This window comes from Caretta caretta, chromosome 10 (assembly GCF_965140235.1).
Source record: "Caretta caretta isolate rCarCar2 chromosome 10, rCarCar1.hap1, whole genome shotgun sequence".
In the NCBI taxonomy this organism is placed as follows: domain Eukaryota; kingdom Metazoa; phylum Chordata; order Testudines; family Cheloniidae; genus Caretta; species Caretta caretta.
The window spans coordinates 46,668,655-46,693,358 of NC_134215.1; the positions used below are offsets into that span (position 1 = coordinate 46,668,655).

Here is a 24,704-nt window from a genome sequence, read left to right on the forward strand (position 1 = left end):
CCCTGCTCAACAGCCTGCGTTCCCCTGCACCCCACGCTGCACCTGCCCTCTGCCTGCTGGAGCTGGGCTGCGTGGAGCCGATGCCCCTCAGACAGCAGCCTCTCAGCAGCGATATTCCTTGGCGCGCCGCACTGTGCCATGCTGCCCACGTGCTGACACGGCGCCGCTCAGGCTGCGGGAGCTCACTCCCTCGCTCCAGTGCAAACTGCGATGTGGGCGCAGTGTGAAACCACAGCAAGGGCACGCCTGGCCTGGCACGGGGGACAGCTGCACTGCACCCCCTCAGTGGTGCACTGTGCAGGGTCTGTGTCTCCTCTGTGCCTGCAGGGAGGCTGATAATGGCAGCAGGTCCCTCCACCCCAGACAAGGGGAGCAGATGTCCCGATTTTATAGGGACAGTCCCGATATTTGGGGCTTTGTCTTATATAGGGGCCTATTACCCCCCCAGCCCCTGTCCCGATTTTTCACATTTGCTGTCTGGTCACCCTACCTCCACAGCACATCTCCATGGGAACTGGCATGCATGCGCCCCAAGGCCTGTGTGGGGTTCGTGCCCCCAGGCCCAGTGCAGCACTTGGTGTGTAGGGGACGCCCAGCAACGCTGTCCCCACTGGGGCCTGTGAGCCAGAACTGGCAGGCTAGCTCAGTGCCCCAGCTGTGGGGAAGCAGGGCAGGGTGGCGGGACGCAATGGGGGGGAAGCTGGGCAGGGCAGCAGGACGCGGGATGGGAGCAGTACCCAGTGCCTGCCAGCTGCCCCTTGACACTGCGTCTGTCTCTCCCAGGCCATTGTGAGGGGCCAGGGCACGGCCACTCGTCGCCCAGCAGGGAGGAGAAGGCCCGAACTGCGAACAGACACGTGAGTGGGAACCCCAAGACAGAGCCCAGCCCAGCCCTCGGGGAGAGGATCAACCCCACCCTGCCTCTGGAGAGCCAGTGGTGAGTCCTGTACCTGTCAGGGATGCCACCAGCCCCCCAACCAGCCCTGCTCATCCTGCGGGCCTGGCCTCTGGGTACTGGCCAGGCCATTAATCCATCACACTGCCCCAAGCGCCCCAGGCCATGGGACCATGACTGAGCACAAGGGAACCATAACAGTGCCCTTCCACCATGCTCCATAACCTCCCCTGCCCCCTGTGTCCAGCCGCCCTGCCCTGCTTCCTTCCTGCCCCGCTCCCCCCGCCACCCTGCCATGCTCCCCACCACGTCCTGCCGCCCTGCCTTGCTTCCCCCGCAGCATCCCAGCACCCTGCCCTGTTTTCCCCCCCTGCAGCCCACAACCCTGCTTTGCTCCCCCGCTGCATCCTGCCACCCTGCCCTGCTCCCCTGCTGCATCCCACGCTCTGCCCTGCTTCCCCCCCTGCGTCCCGCTGACCTGCCCTGTTCCTCCCACCATCCTGCCATGCTTCCTCCCCACCGCCCTGCCCTGCTCCCCCCCGTGTCCCGCTGCACTGCCCCACTCCACCCCACCATTCTGCCCTGCTCCTGCCCTGCCATGCTCCCCCCCGCCGTCCTGCCCTGCTTCCTGCCCCATTCCCCCAGCCCTGCCCTGTTCCCCCCCGCTGCCCAACCGTGCTGGCACTCCTGCCGCCCTGCCCCACTCACCCCCTGCATCCTGCCGCCCTGCCCTGCTCCCCCGCCACGTCCAGCCACCCTGCCCTGCTTCTGTCCCGCTGCCCTGCCCTGCTCCCCTCACTCATCCCGCTGTCCTGCCCTGCTCCCCCCACCTTCCGCTGCCTTATCCCGCTTCCCACTGCCCTGCCCTGCTTCCCCTCTACGTCCCACTGCCCTGCCCTGCTCCCCCGGCTCATCCCACCGTCCTGCCCTGGTCCCCCCCACCTCCCGCTGCCTTACCCCACTTCCCACCGCCCTGCCCTGCTTCCCCCCTATGTCCCACTGCCCTGCCCTGCTTCCCCTCCAATGTCTTTCCATAGTCCCTTCACTTCCTTTCACGCCCAGCCCCACTCCATGTTCTTCTCTATTTCTGGGAACCCCAGCAGTCTCCTTCACCCCTCTTCACAGCCTGTCCCCTTCCATGCGTCCTTCCCTTCTGCCTCCCTCAGCCTGTTGTGAGTCTAGAGAATCCTACTGCCAGCCACCCATCCATCCTTCCTGGAGCTCTGCAGCACTCTCCCTAGCCTTTCCCAGTCCGCTGCCCCCCAGCTCTCCTCTCCTTTGCGCAGCTCACTACACGGGGCCTGGGCATCAGCATGCTTGAGAAGCCACCAGGACACTCACTGACATGGCTGCTGCAAGTTCCACGCAGAGAACCACAGTGTTCTGCAGCAAATTGTTCCTGCTGCTTGCTGTGGCTTTGGCTCGCCTGCCATCACTGCTGGCTGATGCCTCCTGCTCGCTCCTCTCTGGATAGACATTGCCGCTTGGTGCTCCATGCCCAGGCAGTGCCCCTGAGCCAGCCTCTGTCTCCCCTGACAGCTGGTACCATGGGGCAATCAGCCGGACGGACGCTGAGACCCTGCTGAGGCTGTGCAAGGAGGCCAGCTACCTGGTGCGCAACAGCGAGACCAGCAAGAACGACTTCTCTCTCTCCCTCAAGTGAGTGTGCTTGGCCAGGCCATCGGGCAGGGCCTTCCCCCACTGGAAGTGCTGGGGCAGGGCACGGGCAGGGGTGGGAGGCTGCAGGACCAGTGGCTGGCCAGGCTGCTGCTGTGTGTACCAGGCTGCATCCGTCCCCTGTGCGGGGAGGCAGCAGGCTGAGGGCTGCGGGAGGGGAGGGGAAGCGAGGCAGTTGTTTCCCTTTCCCGTGACGTTGTCCTTGCCCTTTGCTGGCAGCTGTCCCCAGGGTGGCGCTGTCTCCAAGTGGCTGGGTGTGTGGAGACACGTGAGAGCAGTGCTGTCAGCACGTGGCTCAGTGAGCTCCCAGGACAGTTGCTGCTTCATGCCTGCAGGATGGGCCTTTCTGCACAGATACCGCCAGCGGCACCTAGCACCTCTGGCAAGCCAGCAGTCACACCTGCCTCTGCAATGATCACATACTCTCATCCCACCACCTAAACACTTGAGTAACACATAGGGGAAACTGAGGCACGCACACAGTATTCAGAAAAGACATTAAGAACATTCCCACTTTGTTACACACATGCACACCCCCCGGGACACTGCATCCTAGGTTGGGAACGCTGCTGCTCTGGGGAGTGAAGGAAGCCCCAGAACAGATGGAGGTATGGGTGTAAAGAGTAGGGAGGGATCAGAGAATGACACACTCAGTAAAGCAGGAGGCACGAATGAATGAGCGTGTATTGTTGTTATTGACACGCAGTTCCACATGGAGACACGCACGGACACGCATGCACACACACACATAGACACATGGATGTGCACACACAGACAGCTTTTTTAACCATCCCTGGCATCCCTCCCCCGCCTTCCTCGGGCCTTTCAGTTATAACGGCCCCCTCCACCCACCCCAGCTTTAGCCGTCCTGAGGGGCAGTGAGCTCAGCCCTGTGCTGGGTGGAGAGGGGGCCATGCCAGGTGGCTTTTAGAAAAACATCCAGTCGTGATTGAAAAGTTGTCAGTGATGGAGAATCCACCACACCCCTTGGTAAGTTGTTCCGATGATTAATTATTCTCACTGTTAAAAATGTACCCCTTATTTCCACTCTAACGACGTTGGGGTCCGGGCAGCGCCTCCGACAAGACAGCCAGGGCTAAAACAGCTCTCTGGATCTGCCTGCTTAGGGGGCTTGCTGAGTTCCCTTGTGACTGGACCAATCACACGCAACACGCACTCCATGAATGGGGTGGAGAAAGTGCATGAGGAAGTGTTATTTACCCCTTCACATGACACACAAACCAGGGGTCACCCAGTAAAATTAATAGGCAGCAGGGTTAAAACAAAAAAAGGAAGTACTTCTTCACCCAGCGCACAGTCACCCTGTGGAACTCCTTGCTAGAGTATGTTGTGAAAGCCAAAACTATTACTGGTTTCAGAGTAGCAGCCGTGTTAGTCTGTATTCGCAAAAAGGAGGACTTGTGGCACCTTAGAGACTAATGCTCAAATAAATTTGTTAGTCTCTAAGGTGCCACAAGTCCTCCTTTTCTTTTTGCGAAAACTATTACTGAATTCAAAAAAGAACTCAGTAAGTTCACAGAGGCTAGGTCCATCAATGGCTATTAGCCTAGATGGTCAGGGATGCAAAACCATGTGCTGGGTGACTGCCGGATGCTGGGAATGGGCAACAGGGGATGGATCACTTGATAATTACCTGTTCTGTTCATTTCCTCTGGGGGACCTGGCATGGGGCACTGTCAGAAGACAGGGCACTGGGCTGGATGGACCATTGGTCTGACCCACTCTTATGACAGCTGGCTGTGGTATTTTAACAGCACATCTCTGAAGTGCTCAGTTCCCTCCCTTGCATGCAGCCCAGGGCAGAGTGGCAGCACATGGTCTGTTGCACCCCTTGGCCTCATGGGGGACTGAAGGGGGTGCTTCCAGAAGTAACTCACTGCCGTCCGTGTTTGGGCTTCCTATTTCCACGCCAGCATCCCTGCCTGTGGGCTGGCTTTGCTGCTTGGATCAGGGTCTCTGGTGCCACCAGCCATGATGGAGTCTGGGCAGAGTAATCTGAAGCACAGTACTGGCTCCCTTGGGGAGGGCTCCCTGCCCAGCCTCGCTCCCCATCTCTACAGCAGGTGCTTTCGCAACAGTGTTTTCCCCAGGAATTGAGATTAGCGGGGAGTTCAAATTTACAGCAGGGCGTGGGGGTCAGGGCCGATGAGGGGTGAGACCGTGAGGGTGAAGGTGGGCTGTATGGGACCATAGTAAAAACTGAAAAATGTTTCATGACCATTTTATTTGATTTTAAAATCATCACACGAATTAAAGTTGGCTACTCAAGCCTTCTATGAAGCACTACATCTACATCCTTCTTGGTTTCTTGTTATAATTTTGCACAACTCTGTTAACGAACTTCTTGAATGCAATGCGTTCATCTTTGGTGGCTTCTTGTATGTCCAGTACTTCCATTCCTTCAATTGATATGCTCATTAGTTCATTCACATGATCAGGCAGAAGGCGACTTCTTTCAAAATGCAAAATTCTATTCAATGATGAAAAAGAACACTCAACTGTAGCTGTTGTGACTGGGAGTAGCAAGAGATGAATTCCTACTTCTTTCAGCCCAGGAAACATAAACACAAAGATCCATTCAAGCCACTAGTGACGATAAAAAAGAAGTTGAAGTCAAATCTTCATTCATTCATTTGTTGTAGGATATTCCACTCTGTGTTCAAATTCTCTATTCTGTCCTGATCCCATGGCAGCCTCATTGCTGGTAGTGCCTCACTCCACTCAACTGTTGCTGTTTTATAGGACAGGGATCTGTAAAAGCTACATAGAGGTTGAGTAGAATCTAGAAGTCGCTGTTGTAGGTTTTTAAGACTCAAGTGTGTACTTTTTCAGTTGTCTTAACAAACACTTCTTGTCCACTTCACGTAAGGATTCAGTATAAATGCCTTCATTAGTCAACTTCTGGACTGAAATCTTTGCGTCTTCCAGTACTTTTTCAATGGATAGCTCTCTGATTGATCCAAATGTAGCTTCTATTTCTGGACAAAGATCTACTACTGTTGTAGCAGATGCCTGGATGGCATTGTTTAATGACCCAAGTGGTTTCAACAGTAGACTTACAAGAGAGAGAATGGCAATAGTCTTCTCTGAACGTAGTAGCAAAAGTAATCCACCAGCCTCACTACTTAGATCCATCCCATCTTGGTAGATACTTTCCAAAGCCAGTAATAATGGCTGGAGTAATTTTAAGACAACAGCCAAGGATCACTCATGAGAAAGCTAGAGGGTTTTCCCAGGTTGGACTAATTTGAACTTCAGTCCCAGTGTATCTTCTATATTTTCCAAGATATTCAGTCTTTTTGGACTCTTGCTGAAAAAAGAATATAATGAAGACATTAAATGTATAGCTTTTTAATGTCTTTTGAAGAGTCTGCAGCTCATACTAGCGCTAGTTGGAGTAGATGGCTTCTGCAGTGTGTATAGGAGAGACTAGGGTTACGCTTTTCGCTGAGTAAAGACTGTGCTCCATCATGTCTTCCAGAGAAGTTTGCAGCTCCATCAAATGCACAAGCAGCCCTCTGTTTGGGGTCCAACTGACAAGCATTTAACTCTTCTAAGATGTGGGTTGTCACAGATGCAGCCAATCTGTCTTCTGTGACTTGAACATCTAGAAATGCATGTACTGGCCTACCACTGACATCAAGATAACGTACACAATGACCTAATACTTGATGCCCATTTGCATTGGTGTGTTCATCAGCCATGTATGCAAATTTTTTGAATGTGGTGGGAGTTTTTGACTTTTTCAACTGCTGAGTCTTTCACTGTTGCACTACATGTGTCTAGCCAGTCAGTTGAGTTTCTTGCAGAAAGATAGTGAGCATTTGCTGGTCTTGTTCGGAACCAGTGTTCAACTTCAGGATGAACAAGTGACAATGCACTTAACATTGGCCTCCAGTTTGCAGTGTGCGGTATCTCTTGCTTAAACAGAAAGTACGATGCCACGGCCATGTTTGTTCGCATGAACTGTGTTGTGTCTCCAACATTCTTAACAGCCTCATTAACACTCACCGGTGTTGTCCTTGGTCAGTGGAGACTCAGAGTTCAGAGGTGCTTTCGCATGAGTTCATCTCCCAGGTAGGGGGCAAGAAGGCACCTTGCTTGTTCCTCCAGCTGCTCACTGTTCACTCTGGCCACTGTTGTTCGTTGTGCCACCGTTCACTCCATCGCTCTGTTGCCAATGGCCCTGCGCTGCCACCTTCTGCTGCCACCTGCCACTGTGACCTCTGCGAGTTGGTCTCTTAAGGTACCACCAGCTCTCAGTGATTTTAGCTGAGCTCTCAGTGCGGGAACCTCGCTGCTAGTGCAGACTGGGCCGTCTCTTCCACAGAAACACTGTCCCACAGCAGGTCTAAGCACTTAGACCTGATCATCAGTGATTTCAGCTGTAGTGATCACTTAATAAAACAAAGACTATCTATGGAGCCTAACCACTCTGTCTTTAAACAGTGGAGAGGGGCAGGTCTAATAGTACTTGTGACTCAGGCAGACCATCAAGCAAAACACCTGTCCCCACCCTCTCTCTCTCTCTCTCTCTCTCTCTCTCGATGCCCTCCATCAGCACAGGCTAAGTACAGTTCTGCTGTCCTTTACTCGTACAATAAGAATAACAACATTTCGTTACCTTCCCCCCACACCCCCCCCGCATTCAAGTGATTTGTAACCCAACCCCAGCCAAAATCTATCACTTGGGCAACACAGCTCTGTTTGCTGGATACCTAGGTAGATTAGGTGTGAATGTAAATACAATCTGGTCCTGAAGCCTTTTCCCCCCAACCCCCAGCTCATCACTAGCTGTCAGGGAGAGCTCATTTAGACTTTGCTTACAAATCATAATTTGAAATTATTAGGTTGGCCAACATCACCAAAATGAATGCACTGACATTGTCATAAACAGCTGTACAAGGAAGCTAGTCGATGTTCATACTTTTCAAATCTATTACACTTTTTCAGATACATGTATTTTATCATACACTGTATATGCTTTTAAAGTGTGTATTAATGTTTCAATTTCAATTCAGATTTCCAAACAATCACTAAATTGGCAACACTGCATGTAACTAGTTCACAAAACTGAGGGGGGGGGAATTCAGGAGGGGTAAACACCCCCATAGGGGGATGTAGGGAAATTCCTGTTTCGCAACCTCGTGGCACCGTGCAAAGTAGCTCTGGCTCCACGACCTGCCTCCCCTGACCCATGGCTGCTGTGCCTCATGTCAGGGAAAGCAGTGGGACTGAGAGTTCTGCCGGGTGGACAGCAGAGAGAGCAGAGCAGCACTGGACCGGTCTACCAAAAAGCAAATAAACAGGAGACATTGGAATTGCTCATTTATGAGCATAACTTTGAGTTTAGTTGGTATTACTGAGACCGGGTGGGATGAGTCACACAATTGGAATGTTAAAAATCAACAGTTATAACCTATACAAGACGAATCAAGTGGGCAAAAGGGGAGGGGAAGGGACACTCTGTCAAAAATGGTATTATCTGTTTCCGAGTCACTGATGACTTGGAAGAAAATTATCTTAAATGCGTATGGATCAATGTCCTAACAGATAAAGCACAAGATGCGATGCTAGTTGGTGTCTGCTACAGACCACCAAATCACACTAGAGAACAAGAGGACCAGCTCCTTATGTACTTATCTACAATGTGTAGGAATAGCACTTGCTGATCATGGGGGACTTCAGTTTGAGTGACAAATACTGGAGGTTTCATGGTCCCAGTACTAAAACATCCTTGGAATGTCTAAACATTATAGATGATAATTTCTTAACTCAGAAAGTATTAAAGCCAACAGGGGGGAATTCTGTATTAAACCTCATCTTGACAATTCAAGACAAACTGATCACAGAACTGAGACTTAATGGTAGCTTAGGGGTAAATGACCGTGACTTGATCACGTTTATAATGATAAGCCAAATAAAGTCCAGACAAGTGATATATATATTTGGTGCTTTAATAGGGTCAGTTTCACAGAGCTGAAAACAATTATGAGCCGAATCAGCTGGGAGGAAGAATTTAGTCAGAAAAATATGACTGATAATTGGGAATCATTTAAAAACACCTGACTAGATGCTCCAAAAGCCACAATCTCACAACTGAGGACAGAAGGCTGAACTGGTTAAAAAAATAACCCAGTTTAGAGGGAAAGTGAAGGCAGCTGTAAAAAATTAAAAATATTTTACAGCTGCCTATATAAAAAAAAAAACAAATGGAAGAAAGGAGTAGTTGATAGTAATGAATATAAATCAGAAGTTAGGAATTATAGAAAATTGATAAGGGAAGCCAAGAGACGCAAGGAAAAATCTGTGGCCAGAAGAGTTAAGGACAATAAGAAAGAGGTTGTTTTAAAACAATATTCAGAACAAAAAGAATCCTGACAATTTTCAGAGTAACAGCCGTGTTAGTCTGTATTTGCAAAAAGAAAACGAGTACTTGTGGAACCTTAGAGACTAACCAATTTATTTGAGCATGAGCTTTCGTGAGGTACAGCTCACTTCATCACATGCATACTGTGGAAACTGCAGAAGACATTATATACACAGAGACCATGAAACAATACCTCCTCCCACCCCACTCTCCTGATTGTAATAGCCTGACAGTGATATTAGTCCATGACTAGGTGGAAATGTTAGAATTATCAATAATAATGCAGAAAAGGCTGAGGTGTTCAATAAATATTTCTGTTCTGTATCTGGGGAAAAAACATGATATAGTCTCATAATGTGGTGGTGAGAACACTCTTTCCATTCCACTAGTATCTCTGGAGAATGTTAAACAGCAGCTACTAAAGTAAGACATTTTTAAATCAGCAGGTCCAGATACTGTGTATCCAAGAGTTTGAAAAGAGCTGATTCAGGAGGTTGCTGGACGTTTAATGTTGATTTGCAATAAATCTTGGAGCATAGGGCAGTAAGCTGATGATGTGCCAATTATTAAAAAGGGTAAACAGGATGACCCAGGTAATTACAGGTCTGAGAGTCTGAATTGATCCTGGAGAAGATAATGATGTGACTGATGCGGGACTCGATTAATAATGAACTAAAGAAGGGTAATGTAATTAATGCAAATCAATATGGGTTTATGGAAAATAGATCCTGTCAAATTAACTTGATGTCTCTTTTTGATGAGATTACAAGTTTGGTTGATAAAGATATTAAAGTTGACATAATATATTTAGATTTCTATGGGACGTATGACTTGTGGCTGCATAACATTTTGATTTAAAATCTAGAATGATATAAAATTAATAGGACACATTAAATGGATTAAAAACTGGCTAACTGATAGATCTCAAAATGTAACTGTAAACGGGAAATTATCGAGCAGATGTGTTTCCAGTGGGGTCCTACAGGGATCAGTTCTTGGCCCTATGCTGTTTAACATAGTTATCAATGACCTGGAAGAACACACAAAATCCTCACTGATAAAGTTTGCAGATGGGACAAAAATTGGGGGAGTGGTAAATAATGAAGAGGACAGGTCACTGATACAGAGCGATCTACATTGCTTGTTAAACCAGGTATCAACAAATGATGTGTTTTAATACAGCTAAATGTAAAAGGATACATCTAGGAACAAAGAATGCAGGCCATCCTTACAGGGTGGAGGATTCTATTCTGGGAAGCAGTGACTCTGAAAAAGATCTGGGGGTGTGGTGGATAATCAGCAGGACATGAGCTCCCAGCGTGGCGCTGTGGCCAAAAGATCCGATGCAATCCTGGGATGTGCAAAACTGGGAATCTTGAGTAAGAGTTGAGAAGCTATTTTACCTCTGTATTTGGCACTGGTGTGACCACTGATGGCATCCTGCGTGCATTCTGATGCCCACAATTCAAGAAGGATGTTGATAAATTGAAGAAGGGTTCAGAGAAGAAACATGAGAATAATTAAAGGATTAGAAAACCTGCCTTCTGTAGATACAAGGATCTTAATCTCTTTAGTTTAACAAAGAGAAGATTAAGGGGTGGCTTGATTACAGTCTATAACTACTTACATGGAAAACAAATATTTAATAATGGTAGTCCGATCTAGCAGAGAAAGATCTAACATCATCCAATGGCTGGAAGTTGGTTAGACAAATTCAGACTGGAAATAAGGCGTAATTTTTTAACAGTGAGAGTCATTAACCACTGGAACAACTTACTGAGGGTTGTGGTGGATTCTCCATCATGGGCAATTTTTCAATCAAGACTGGCTGTTCTCAAAGCTCTGCTCTAGGAATTATTTTGGGACTGGTCTCTGGCCTGTGTTGTACAGGTCAGACTAGATGATCACAATGGTTTCTTTTAGCCTTAGATCTATGACTGTACTCGTAGGGCAGGTGGGGCCAGTGTGGTGATGGGAGCATGACAGAGCTAGGGGGCCTCGTGTGTGAGGCGAGGGACTCCGCATGCAGTGTCTATTGGGCCCCATGCACTGTGCCATTGGCAATACGCTGCAGGGCTAGTGCTGCCAGCTCCTGCAAGATTGCCTGCTTCTCATACTGCCTCAGTGCCCCAAGTCAGGGGAAACTCCCAGCTCCTGCTGAATGAGGGATACGGGCTGGGCCATCCCTAGACATTTTAGTGCCCTACGCAGCACCAGGGAGGGGGCTGGCCCCAGGCCTCCACAGGGGAGAAGGGGGCTGCACCCTAGGTCTGTGCGGGGCAGGAGCAGGCTTGGGGGGCAGGGGGGAAACCACCCCCCAGCACGAGCCGGCAGAGCAGAGCGGGATGGTGCCGGGTCACTCCACTTCCTGCTGCCCGGTGATTGCAGGGCGGGCCCGACCCCACGCTCATGAGGCGGTGGGAAGTGGAGTGACCCGGCCGCAGCCCACTCTGCTCCCCTGGCTCCCAGCCTTGGGACTTGGGGGGCAGGGGGGAACCACCCCCTCCCCCCCGACTCACCGGCTGCGACTGGGAGCCAGCGGAGCGGAGCATGCTGGAGCTGGGTTGCACTCCACTCCACTTCAGTGACTGCAGGACGTGCCCAACCCCTGCTGCAGGCCCCCGGGATGTAGCTTAGGGGAAGGGGTGGAGCGGGGCAGGGCTGGGGCAGAGCAGGGATGGGAAGAGGCGGTGCGGGGGCAGAGCAGGGGCAGGGGCAGCTTTCCTGGCCTGCTCAGCCAGCTGGGTGATGGCGCTGGCTGCTGGAGCAGTACACAGCTGTCGCGGAGTGTGGGGGAGTCCAGGCCCTGCACCCCTCTTCCTGGGATCCACTGAGACTCTCAGCCAGCCAGTAAAACAGAAGGTTTATTGGACAACAGGAACACAGTCCACAACAGAGCTTGTGGGTACAACCAGGACCCCTCAATCACGTCCTTCTGGGGGAGCAGGGAGCTTAGACCCCAGCCCTGGGGTTCCCTGTGTTCCTCTCCCCAGCCCCAAACTGAAAACTAAACCCACCCAGCAGGTTCCCTGCTGCAGTCTCCATCCACATTCCTGGGCAGAGGTGTTACCTCCCCCTCCCCCTCCTGGCTCAGGTGACATGCTCTCAGGTCTCCCATCCCCAGGGCACATTCCCAGGTCAACACTCCCCCCTCCCTGCTGAGTCACATCGTCACATCTCTCCCCCCTTCGAGACTGAACTGAGCGGGGTCACTGTGACCAGTGACCTGGGGAAGTTCGGGGCCCCCTCTCCGGGACAGCGCATCCGCTATCAGGTTGGCACTTCCCTTCACGTGGACCACGTCCATGTCGTAATCCTGCAGGAGCAGGCTCCATCTCAGGAGTTTGGCGTTGGCTCCTTTCATCTGGTGCAGCCAGGTCAGGGGAGAGTGGTCGGTGTACACGGTGAAGTGCCGCCCGAAGAGATAGGGCTCTAGTTTCTTGAGGGCCCACACCATGGCCAGGCACTCCTTCTCGATGGCCGCGTAGTGTTGCTCCCGGGGTAGCAACTTCTTGCTCAGGTACACAATGGGGTGTCTCTCCCCCTTTTCATCCTCCTGCATTAACACCGCCCCCAGTCCCGTGTCGGAGGCGTCGGTGAACACCACAAAGGCCTTGTCAAAGTCCGGGTTCGCCAGAACTGGGCCACTGACCAGAGCCTCCTTCAGCGCCCGGAAAGCCACCTGGCACTGCTCGGTCCAGACCACCTTGTCTGGCTTCCCCTTCTTGCATAGCTCAGTGATGGGGGTGGCTATGGCGCTAAAGTGGGGCACAAATCTTCGGTAGTATCCTGCCATCCCACCTTGCACTTCTCCGCTTTTACAGTCAGCCCAGCCCCCTGGAGTCGGTCCAGCACTTGTCTAACCTGGGACACGTGGTCCTCCCAGGTCTGGCTAAAGACACAGATGTCATCAATATACGCCACGGCAAAACTCTCCATCCCCCTCAGGAGCTGGTCCACCAGGCGCTGGAAGGTGGCCGGCGCTCCCTTGAGGCCGAAAGGCAGGGTCAGGAACTCATAGAGCCCCAGAGGGGTGATAAAGGCCGATTTCAGTCGGGCATCTGCATCCAGCGGCACTTGCCAGTAGCCCTTTGTAAGGTCCATGGTGGTAAGGTACCGAGCTCCTCCCAGCTTGTCTAGGAGCTCGTCCGGCCTGGGCATGGGGTAGGCATCAGATACAGTGATGGCATTGAGCTTCCGATAGTCCACGCAGAACCGGACCGACCCGTCCTTTTTGGGGACCAGCACCACCGGCGAGGCCCAAGGGCTGGCAGATGGCTGGATCACCCCCAAAGCCAGCATGTCCCGGACCTCTCTTTCCAGGTCCTGAGCAGTTTTCCCTGTGACTCGGAAGGGGGAGCATCTTATCGGCGGGTGCGACCCTGTCTGCACCCGGTGGACAGTCAGATTAGTGCGTCCAGGCTGGTTGGAAAACAGCTGTCAGTATGGATGCAGCACCTCCCTGACCTCAGCTTGCTGGGCAGGGGTTAGCTGATCCGAGAGGGGGATTGTTTCCAGGGGGGAACCAGCTCTGGTCCCAGGGAATAGATCTACTAAAGGGTCATCTCCCTGCTCGTCCCACTGTCCACACACGGCCAACACCACATTCCCCCTGGCATAATATGGCTTCATCATATTCACATGGTACACCCGGTGGTGGTGCGCCCGGTTCGACAGCTCCACCACATAGTTTACCTCATTGAGCTGCTTGACGACCTTGAAAGGGCCCTCCCAGGCGGCCTGTAGTTTGTTCTTTCTCACTGGGATGAGAACCATCACCGGATCCCCGGTGGCGTAGGCACGGGCCCTTGCCGTGCGGTCATACCAGACCTTCTGCTTCTTCTGGGCTCTGGCCAGATTCTCCCTGGCCAGGCCCATGAGTTCAGCAAGTCTCTCTCGGAAGATCAGGACATACTCCACCACTGACTCTCCATCGGGAGTGGCCTTCCCCTCCCACTCGTCTCTCATCAGGTCCAGGGGGCCCCTCACCCTCCTTCCATATAACAGTTCGAAAGGCGAAAATCCGGTAGACTCCTGTGGCACCTCCCTGTACGCGAACAGCAGGTGAGGTAAGTACTTGTCCCAATCCTGCGGGTGCTGGTTCATAAAGGTTTTCAGCATCATCTTTAGCGTCCCGTTAAACCTCTCCACCAGCCCGTTGGACTGGGGGTGATAAGCTGAGGCCCAGTCGTGCCGGACCCCACATTTCTCCCACAAGCACTGGAGCAGGGCCGACATGAAGTTGGAGCCTTGGTCTGTCAAGACTTCCTTGGGGAACCCCACTCGGCTGAAAATGGTCAGGAGCGCATCGGCCACGGTGTCTGCTTCAATGGAAGCTAAGGGCACTGCCTCGGGGTAGCGGGTGGCAAAATCTACCACCACCAGAATGTATTTCTTCCCCGACCGGGTCGTCTTGCTGAGAGGCCCCACAATGTCCATGGCCACCTTCTGGAAAGGCTCCTCTATGATGGGCAAAGGTCTCAAAGCCACTTTCCCCTTGTCCCGGGCCTTCCCCACCCTCTGACAGGGGTCACAGGATCGGCAATACTGCCGGACCGTGGTAAAGACCCCGGGCCAGTAAAAGTTCTGTAGCAACCTCTGCCGGGTGCGCCGGATTCCCTGGTGCCCTGCGAGGGGGATGTCATGGGCCAGGTACAGGAGCTTGCGGCGATACTTCTGGGGGACCACCAGCTGCCTCCTGATCCCACAGGACTCTACTTCCCTTGTGGGAGCCCATTCTCGGTATAGGAACCCTTTCTCCCACAGGAACCTCTCCTGGCAGCCTCTCCTCATGGTCCGTACCACACCGAGGTCGGCCAGGTCCCTGAGCTTCCGCAAGGAGGGATCTTTCCTCAACTCGGCCTGGAACTCAGCGGCTGGGGAAGGGATGGGGACCGGTTCCCCCTCAGTGGCCAGGTCTGAGGCCTCAGCCTCTCTGAGCCGTGCCCCTCGGCCCTCCCTTCCCACCAGGGTAGGGTCCTGCGCCTCCGGTGCGGTACCCTCCCCGAGGTCAGGGAGCAGTGGCCCTCGCCGGCTCTGGCTACGGGTCACAACCAGGGCGGTCTGGGGCTTGCTTGGCCAGTCCTCTAGGTCTCCCCCCATCAAAACTTCAGTGGGCAAATGGTGGTGTACCCCCACATCCTTGGGGCCCTCCTTGGCCCCCCATTTCAGGTGTACCCTTGCCACGGGCACCTTAAATGGGGTCCCGCCCACCCCTGTCAGGGTCAGGTAGGTGTTGGGCACCACCCGATCTGGGGCCACCACCTCGGGCCGGGCCAGCGTCACCTCCGCGCCCGTATCCCAGTATCCATTGACCTTCCTCCCATCCACCTCCAGGGGAACAAGGCACTCTCTCCGGAGGGACAGCCCCGCGCCCACCCTGTAAACTGAGCACCCTGAGTCCAGAGCCTCCAGCCCTCTGGTGGAGCTGGCCTGGGGTACTCTTCCCTCCTGAGCAGGTGGTAAACTGGTAGGCCCCCTTTCCTGGGTCGTCTGCCCCTCGTCCAGCTGGGTCCCTACCCAGTTAACCCTGGGTAGGTTGGGTCTGCTCAGTTTGTCCCTGAGCCCAGGGCACTGGGACCGTATGTGGCCTCTCTGGCCACAGTGATAGCAGCTCAGGTCACGTTGGTCCCCTCGAGCGGGTCGGAGGGGCCCGACGCCAGGCGTTCCCCTTGGGAGGGGGTTCTCCCTATTTCCCCGCTGGGAGGCCCCCTGGTGACTCTCTCTCTGCATCGGGGGGGGCCTGTTCTTTTGGGACTCCTCCCGGCTACCCCCTGACCGACTGTTCACAAACTCGTCGGCCAGCTGCCCTGCGTGCTGGGGGTTCTCGAGCTTTTTGTCCACCAACCACAGCCTCAGGTCGGAAGGGCACTGTTCATACAGTTGCTCCAGTACAATTAGGTCAAGCAGGTCCTCTTTAGCTCGGGCCCCAGCTGTCCACTTGCGGGCATACCCCTGCATCCGGTTGGCCAGTTGTAGGTAGGTGACCTCAGGCGTTTTACGCTGACTCCGGAACCTTCTCCGGTACATCTCGGGGGTCAGCCCAAACTCACGGAGCAGGGCCTGTTTGAACAGTTCATAGTCCCCTGCCTCCGGCCCTGTCATCCGGCTGTACACCTCCACGGCTTTGGGATCCAGTAAGGGGGTGAGAAACTGGAGCCTGTCTGCAGGGTCAACCCTGTGCAGCTCACAGGCATTCTCAAAGGCCGTCAGGAAGCTATCTATGTCCTCCCCCTCCTTCCGCTGGGCCAGGAAGCACTTATCAAAGTTCCTTGCAGTCTTGGGTCCCCCCTCACTCACCACAGCCGGGGCCCCACTGCTCCTCAGCCTGGCCAGCTCCAGTTCATGCTGTCTTTGTTTCTCCTTCTCCTGACGTTCCCTCTCCTTCTCCTGACGCTCCCTCTCCTTCTCCTCCTGCTCATGTTGACGTTGTTTCTCCTTCTCCTCCTGCTCATGTTGACGTTGTTTCTCCTCATGTTGACGTTGTTTTTCATGATCCTCCAGCTCCCTCATTTTCATCTCCCTCTCCCATTCCAGCCGCCTCTGCTCCAGGGATGGGGAGCTCCGCCGGGAGGATCCCCTGCTGGGTGCTGGGGTCAGGGTGCCCTCGGTATTCGCTGGGCTTCCCCCAACCCCTCCCCCAGGCATAGGTAGGAAGGGTCTCGGGATGTCCTCGGCAGCAGTCTGACCCCTCCCAGCCCGGTCAGGCCCCAGGGCCCACGCTGCGTCTGCCAGGCGGCTCCCCTCAGGGACAGGGATCGGGTCATCCAAGCGATCCCTCTCCTCCAACTGGGCAATCAGTTGTTCCTTGGTGGACCTCCCAATGCGCAGCCCCCTCTGCCTGCACAGCTCCACCAGGTCACTCTTAAGGCGTTTAGCGTCCATCTCCCTGCTGGCCACTCGCAGGCCGGGCAGCTTCCCACGGTTTCCAGGAAAAGCCCTTAGTGTGCCAGTCCTTCTTGAGGTCACCACCTCTTTGCCAGGGTCGAGCTGCAGACTCCTCCGCCCCTGGGACCGCTCGCTGCAATCCCCCGGGGGATCCTGTTACTGCAAAAGTCTTTCTCTCTGGTCACACATTCCCAGGGGTTAGCCGCCCCCCGAAACCGTCTCTCTCTGAATCTTCAGCACGCCTGGTCCCCGTCAATTCCCCTTCGTTTTACTGTTCCCCAGTCACTTACTGCAGGAAGCGCCATTCACGGGGTGCAGTAGATCCCACCGCTGCCACCAGTTGTCGCGGAGTGTGGGGGAGTCCAGGCCCTGCACCCCTCTTCCTGGGATCCACTGAGACTCTCAGCCAGCCAGTAAAACAGAAGGTTTATTGGACAACAGGAACACAGTCCACAACAGAGCTTGTGGGTACAACCAGGACCCCTCAATCACGTCCTTCTGGGGGAGCAGGGAGCTTAGACCCCAGCCCTGGGGTTCCCTGTGTTCCTCTCCCCAGCCCCAAACTGAAAACTAAACCCACCCAGCAGGTTCCCTGCTGCAGTCTCCATCCACATTCCTGGGCAGAGGTGTTACCTCCCCCTCCCCCTCCTGGCTCAGGTGACATGCTCTCAGGTCTCCCATCCCCAGGGCACATTCCCAGGTCAACACTCCCCCTCCCTGCTGAGTCACATCGTCACAACAGCTGCATAGGGCACCAGGAAATTTGGGGCCATTTGGTGCTCTACGCAGCTGCGTAGTTTGTGTATGGGTAAGGAAGGCCCTAGATACAGGGTCCGAGTGTGAGCAAATGGCACCGAGCACAGGCAGCCCCGAAAGACCCGCCAATTGTGGCCTCCTGAGCCTGAAGCCAATCAAAGGGTGCGGGGGCTACCTCCGATGTTTGCATGGGGCAGCACACCACCCCAATTCACTCCCCGCTGCTCCTCCAGGCCCCGCGTGGTCCTGCGAGCAGGGAGTGAATTGGGGTGGGAGCGGAGCTGGTTAGCGTCAGGAAGGCTGCAGGCCTGCCCAGCCCCATCCAATGCTGGGGGATGGTGACATCATGCAGGCTGGGGAGCAGAATAAAGCCACCCTGCCAAGCTGCATCGTTCTGTTCTGGCTGTTGCGGGGCAGGCAGGGGAAGGAGCTCCCCAGAGGAGTTGAACTCCAGGTCACTCCCTCCCTGCTCGGCTGCTTGGAGCATCAGAGCTGGCCACAGTGTGCCCACATACCAGGGGGACTCTGGTGTCGTTCTGATCTGCTTGCTTTGGTGAGTCAGCGTGATTGGCAGCAGCAGGGCTGTGGCATGCCCTAGAGAAGGGCCCAGATCTGCTCCAAGAATGGATTTGGGGCAGGCCCTGTGGCCTGTATTGGGCAGGGCTCGGATAAGGTGGTCACAATGGTGCTTGCTGGCCTTGGAATTGCTGAGTCTGAGCCACCTGGGGCCCCCTCTAGTTCCTCCCAGCAGGCCTCGTTGGGGATGTCTACCTGAATGCCCATGTCATCCGGTCAACACAGGCCCGTCGCTGCAGGGCTGGGTGCCTCTTCCTCTAGCTCGGTGCCCTGAGTATCAGAAGCAGTCTCCAGTGTGTGCCCTGAATGTGTTACCCTTCAACATCTGGCTGTGGCTCCCTGCCTGCCCAGTGAAATCCCTTTCCTCCTGCCTGGAGTGCCTATGGCTGTATAGAGACCCCGGTGCTCAGCGCTGTCCAGGATCAAGGCCATGGACTCTGGCCACCTGCTTTCCAGGTGCACCACTCCTCTCCTCTGGCCTGACTCTTGCCTGGAGCCCCGGGGCATTCAGTGCTTGGATTTCCTTCTCCCCTCTGGCTCTGGGGTCAGTGGCAGGCTAGCTGAGCGGGCCCCTACCTGGGCAGTGAGTCTCTGCAGAGCCTGGCTAGGGACAGCGGGGCTGGTGAGGGTCTTCTGGCAGTGGGAGAGATGGGAAGTTGCTCTTGTGACCAATTAAATGGTCTCTAGTCCTGACCCCGGGGCATTCCTCCATGTGCCCCCATGCAAGGGATCACCAGGAATGCTCCCCCTGCTCAGCAGCCAGTGCCTGAGCCCTGCTCTTTGCTCCCTTTGTCAGTCCCCACGGAGGTATCTGGTAGTCATTGCGTGGGATGGCTGCCTGCAGGGCTAATCCATTGCCTTCCATTCCCCTCTCTCCTCCATCAGGAATTAAGCAAGCAGTTTGTATGAGCCATTTGGAATAAACCTTGTGGTTAGCAGGAGCCCATATTCTCTCTCTCTCTCTCACACACTCTATCTCTCTCTCTCTCTCTCTTTCCCTCCCCCCCCACCCCGTGCCAGAGGTAGGCATTGGTGCTGCCTGCCCATGTCCTGGGGACCCTCTGTGCCACGTTTGCCAGCAGGGATCCAGGCATGAGCGGACGGTGGTTGGGGTAATGTCTTTGCTGAGCCAGGCATTCTGGGCTGGATGCAGGGCTCGCTGGGGACAGTCTCTGGTTGGTCACAATGGTCGCTTCTGGCCTTAACATCTAGGAATCGGTTCCAGCTGCCGTAGGTGTTAGTAGGAGTGTCTCCCACACACCCGGGCTGGAGTTGGGCTGCTGTGATGGGAACCATTTCACCTTTAGCAAAGCTTTTGACACGGTCTCCCACAGTATTCTTGTCAGCAAGTTAAGGAAGTATGGGCTGGATGAATGCACTATAAGGTGGGTAGAAAGCTGGCTAGATTGTCAGGCTCAACGGGTAGTGATCAATGGCTCCATGTCTAGTTGGCAGCCGGTATCAAGTGGAGTGCCCCAAGGGTCGGTCCTGGGGCCGGTTTTCTTCAATATCTTCATAAATGATCTGGAGGATGGTGTGGATTGCACTCTCAGCAAATTTGCGGATGATACTAAACTGGGAGGAGTGGTAGATACGCTGGAGGGGAGGGATAGGATACAGAAGGACCTAGACAAATTGGAGGATTGGGCCAAAAGAAATCTGATGAGGTTCAATAAGGATAAGTGCAGGGTCCTGCACTTAGGATGGAAGAACCCAATGCACAGCTACAGACTAGGGACCAAATGGCTAGGCAGCAGTTCTGCAGAAAAGGACCTAGGGGTGACAGTGGACGAGAAGCTGGATATGAGTCAGCAGTGTGCCCTTGTTGCCAAGAAGGCCAATGGCATTTTGGGATGTATAAGTAGGGGCATAGCGAGCAGATCGAGGGACGTGATCGTTCCCCTCTATTCGACATTGGTGAGGCCTCATCTGGAGTACTGTGTCCAGTTCTGGGCCCCACACTACAAGAAGGATGTGGATAAATTGGAGAGAGTCCAGCGAAGGGCAACAAAAATGATTAGGGGTCTGGAACACATGACTTATGAGGAGACGCTGAGGGAGCTGGGATTGTTTAGCCTGCAGAAGAGAAGAATGAGGGGGGATTTGATAGCTGCTTTCAACTACCTGAAAGGGGGTTCCAAAGAGGATGGCTCTAGACTGTTCTCAATGGTAGCAGATGACAGAACGAGGAGTAATGGTCTCAAGTTGCAGTGGGGGAGGTTTAGATTGGATATTAGGAAAAACTTTTTCACTAAGAGGGTGGTGAAACACTGGAATGCGTTACCTAGGGAGGTGGTAGAATCTCCTTCCTTAGAGGTTTTTAAGGTCAGGCTTGACAAAGCCCTGGCTGGGATGATTTAACTGGGAATTGGTCCTGCTTCAAGCAGGGGGTTGGACTAGATGACCTTCTGGGGTCCCTTCGAACCCTGATATTCTATGATTCTACAAGTGGGTTTTATTGTCTGCCTCTGGGAGCCTCCCAAGGAAGAGGAAGGTCCATTCTGGAGGGAGGATGGGCGGCCAAGAGCCTGCCCTTTGCCACCATGTGACCTGGCACAAGTCACTATTCTGCTCCGGGGTCAGTTTCCTGGTCAGGGTGGATCCTGGCTGCGAGGAGCTATTAGGGCAGGGATTGCTGCTGCCGGCTCCTGGAGGGAGCACCAGCGATTCTGCAGTTATGGCTGTGCTTTGGGCTCTGTCGTGGGTAAAATTCCCATACTTGCCTTTCAGGCTGATGTTGTCCAGGCTTGGCTCCGAGCAGCATTGGTTGGAAGCTGCAGCTGTTCTGACCTGCAGGAGAGTGGCAAAATACCCCTTTGCAAACCGAGCATCTCCTGCTGGCGGGCAGGGGCTGGGACTTAGCACCTTCCACCGCACTGCTGGGCTGCTGCTGGGCATGCTCAGTGTGTTCACACGAGGCTCTTGCTGCTACACTCCCACTGCCCTGCCCTGCCGCAGCACCAGTGGTTTGCAGGAGAGTGGCTTGCCAAGTGCATGGGGTTGGGTTTCCCAGTGGTGCCCAGACACCTCCCATGGTGCTTTGCATGGTCTAAGAGCCTGGCTAGGGAGAGTGGCTCTGCTCTGCCCTGCAGCATGGGTGAGTCCCCAGGTGGCAGGCTCTGCTTCCCCACCTCCCTCCTCACAACCCCTGCCCACAAAGGACTGCGGCAGTCCCCAGCTGGCACGCAGTCCCTCGGGGCCATGCCTAGCTGGCACAGCTCAGAGCAGCCCCCAGGCTGACTGGGGCTGGGCAGAGAGCAGCTAGCATCAGCTGGAGGCACTGCGAATGTGGACAGGCAATCAGTGCCTGGAGCACTGTAATGATCCACAAGCGGGCAGAGTAGAGGCTGGGCATTAGTGTTTCCTGCAGGACTGGTGCAGCCCCAGCTGGCCCAGCACATGGTACAGAGCTGGGCTTCACCTCAGGCCCTTCCTGCCTCCCCTCGCTGGGAGCTGCCTGCCTCAGCTCAGTCTCTGCAGCAGCACAGCCCCCACCCCAGAATGGCTCAGCTCCTGAGCTCGCAAATGGATTTGAAACCCATTCCACTAATGCAGCCATCAATCCATCGCGGGCACGGCCTCCGCTTGAGTCGCAGCTGCTGCACGGCAGGGGGGAGGGGACTGGCCGCAGCGCAGAGCTGGAGATGGCTCAGCCTAGCTGCCGAGGCTGCTCGTAAGCTATCAATATTTTGTGGTAATGTGCATTCCAGATGCTGCAGACAGGCTGTGGCGCTCCTTGGAGACACAAATTAATAGCAACAGGGCCATTAGCCCGTCACTTGGAATCAGCGGCTGTGGCATTATCTTCCCATGCGGCTCAGCCGGCGCTGGGCCTCGCTGCTCCTGAGGGAGGCTGATGGGATTTTGCACAGGCCTAGGCAGGAAGCGGAGTCGGGACGGGACCTGCTTTCTGGGTCAGGCTGAGGCCCAAAGAGAAGAAGCCGCTGCCCTGGAACGGGCAAGGTGTTCCTGGCATGCGGGTCTGAGGCTGGCAGTGACAGACTGCGCGCTCCCCACTCCTACCGGGCGGGTCGTGGGCAGCAGGTGAACGAGCTCGCAGAGAGCTCCCTGAATGCTAAGAGAGCGTGTGCCCGTCAGCGAGCTGTCCCACAGCAAATCAGGACCCAGTGGTTCTGCCGCTGGGCCATACAACTGCCCGTGGGTCTGCGGAGCCCTTCTCACAACAGAGAGTGGTGTCTGGCCAGTGCCCAGGGCCTGGTCCTCAGTGGGGCCTCTGGGAGCTACTGTAATCCAATCACCAATGGGGGGGGGAGGAGCAGAGGGTTGTGGGAAGGTGCCAGGAGATCTTAGATTTCCTCCCCCCCCCCTCCCCGGGGATCCAGACAAGGGGATTTGCCGCTTTCCAAAGAGCTGCTAGCCCTGTGTTCCTGGCAAAGCCCTGCTCCCCAGCACCTGCTGGGGCTGCCTGGCCGCCAGGCTGTGCAGATTGTGCCTGAACCCAAAAGTCCTGTTTAATGCCATTGGCGCACTAAGGCACCCTCTGCTCAGACAGCTGCTCAGCAGGCCTGGCACGAATGAGGAGTGGCCCTTACTTGAACCCAGGACCCTGCTGCAGGGGGCCAGCAGGCAGGAGCTCCCGATAACTGGGATGTTTGTTTTCTGCATTAGTTTAGTGCTGCGTGGGGGCTGCAGGTGTAGCAGCCGGCCAGGGCTGAAGCAGCCTGGTGTGTGGAGCTCGGCACCCCCTTGCACTACGGTCCCATGCTGGAGGGCAGGGCCAGCTGGCTGGTGGCACTAGTGAGCTATGTGGAGGGCATGCTGCGCCGGCGCTGGGCAGAGCAGGGGGGTGGCACTGCACCCCTCTAATCCTGGCTTTGTCTCTTTCTCCTGACAGGAGCAGCCAGGGTTTCATGCACATGAAACTCTCCCGCACCCAAGAGAACAAATACGTGCTGGGCCAGAACAGCCCCCTGTTTGACAGCGTGCCCAAGATCATCCACCACTACACCAGCCACAAGTTGCCCATCAAGGGGGCTGAGCACATGTCCCTGCTCTACCCAGTGGCTATCCGAACCCTATAGCCTGCTGTGCAGCAGGGAGGTGTCCATGGAGCACCCAGCCTGGGCCTGGCATGTGCGCAGCTCTCCCAGGGAGGCCCACCATCAGTCCTGGCTGGGGCAGAGCCAGGGAAGGGCTCCGGACAGCTGGCCAAAGTACAGACTCACTGGTACAGCTGGCTCTGGGCCCGGCGCTGGGAGTGGCCGGACCACTAGCTGCACTCTGGCTTCTTGCCAACACAGTAGGACGCTTCCCAAACCCTAGGGGATGCGCCCCTTCTCTGGGACCAGCTTGTGTACATACCCCCATGGAAAGACCCAGGTCCGACTACCACTGTGTCCACCGCCTCCTCGCTGGTCTCCTGCCTGCAGGCCTGGCCCAGCTGGCTCCCATGGTTCCCGTTGCCAGGGCTGGGAAAAGAACAGGGGCCTGGTGGAGTCCCAGGGACCAAGGGGGGAATTGGGAGATAATTTATTGCTAAGGCAGGTAAGTGGCCCCTTTCCAGAAGTGCCGAGACCCCTGGCAGTGCTGGCCTGCCCATAGGCAGTGTGAAGAAGCTGAGGGGATGTGCCCATTGTGTATGCCTACACACACCCACACCCCGATATCACAGAAAATTCCTAACACATTTTTCCACAGCAGGAATAAGATCAGGGATGGGGGGTGCTAGGCCTGCTCCTGACCTGCCCCCGGCCCCCATTGCATTAGAGGGGGCAGTGAAAACCGGATTGAGGCTGCTGCTGTGAGACTGTTTCACCATGGAAGAGGTTGTTGGAAGAGGACCGCGCTGTGGGACAGGCCAGGTGGCTAATTGGCACAGCTCACTGCAGAGCTGGGTCCATGGGCCCAGGACAATCCGCTACCCTCCTTGGCCAAATGTACACACTGAGTGTGCCGTACCAGCACCCAATAAAGTCAGGCAAAGCTGTCAGCCACCCTCCCTGTGAGACGCGGTGCTCGCATGCACCTATGCAGCTACAGCTCATGGGGTCTCAAATGATGGGGCTTCCCGGGGAGCTGGGCTGGGAGGGGACACCTGTGAGAAGGTTGCTACCCCTCCCCCTGACATTGCGTGGCCATCTGTTCCCCCTGTTTGGGGCTGGGGGGGATTTATTCCTGCAGCATCACCTGGCCAAGAGAGAGGCTGCCAGCCCTTCCCTTTGGAGGGTGGAAAGGCCTGGGTCACCGTCAGTGCACACTCAGCCCCGTAGTGTTGAGGGTCCTCCTCCCCAGGACCAATGGCCAAGCTCCTCCAGCTGTTCCCGTTGTGAGGATGGAGAGGAGCCAACAGGCTGTTGGCTAGGAGACCCAACTCTGGACAGGAGGCAGCCTGGACACCTTGCAGCCTGTCAGTGGGATTGAGCAGGAGCTAACTCCAACCTTGGGCTGAGCCAGACTCCAGCCAGGTCCATGCTGAGGAGCAACCCCCAAGCATGGGGCAGAACTGCAGGTATGTGCATCTGGTGCAGGATTTGCCCTGGGTGTGTGCCCAGCCTGGCCTGG

At 55.0% G+C, this 24,704-nt stretch overlaps 1 protein-coding gene across 2 annotated transcripts in view; it reads left to right on the top strand.

Annotated features, from left to right (window-relative positions):
- SHF (Src homology 2 domain containing F) overlaps window positions 1–24,132 on the top strand; it is a 73,312-nt gene extending 49,180 nt beyond the window's left edge. For both annotated transcript variants that reach the window (XM_075132952.1, XM_048866773.2), the window contains 3 exons: window positions 784–937; window positions 2,435–2,554; window positions 23,038–24,132. In XM_075132952.1, the coding sequence (XP_074989053.1) occupies window positions 784–937; window positions 2,435–2,554; window positions 23,038–23,224 (461 nt within the window). In that variant the 3' untranslated portion in view covers window positions 23,225–24,132. The remainder of the gene's footprint in view (window positions 1–783; window positions 938–2,434; window positions 2,555–23,037) is intronic.
- The last annotated feature ends 572 nt before the right edge of the window (window positions 24,133–24,704 follow it).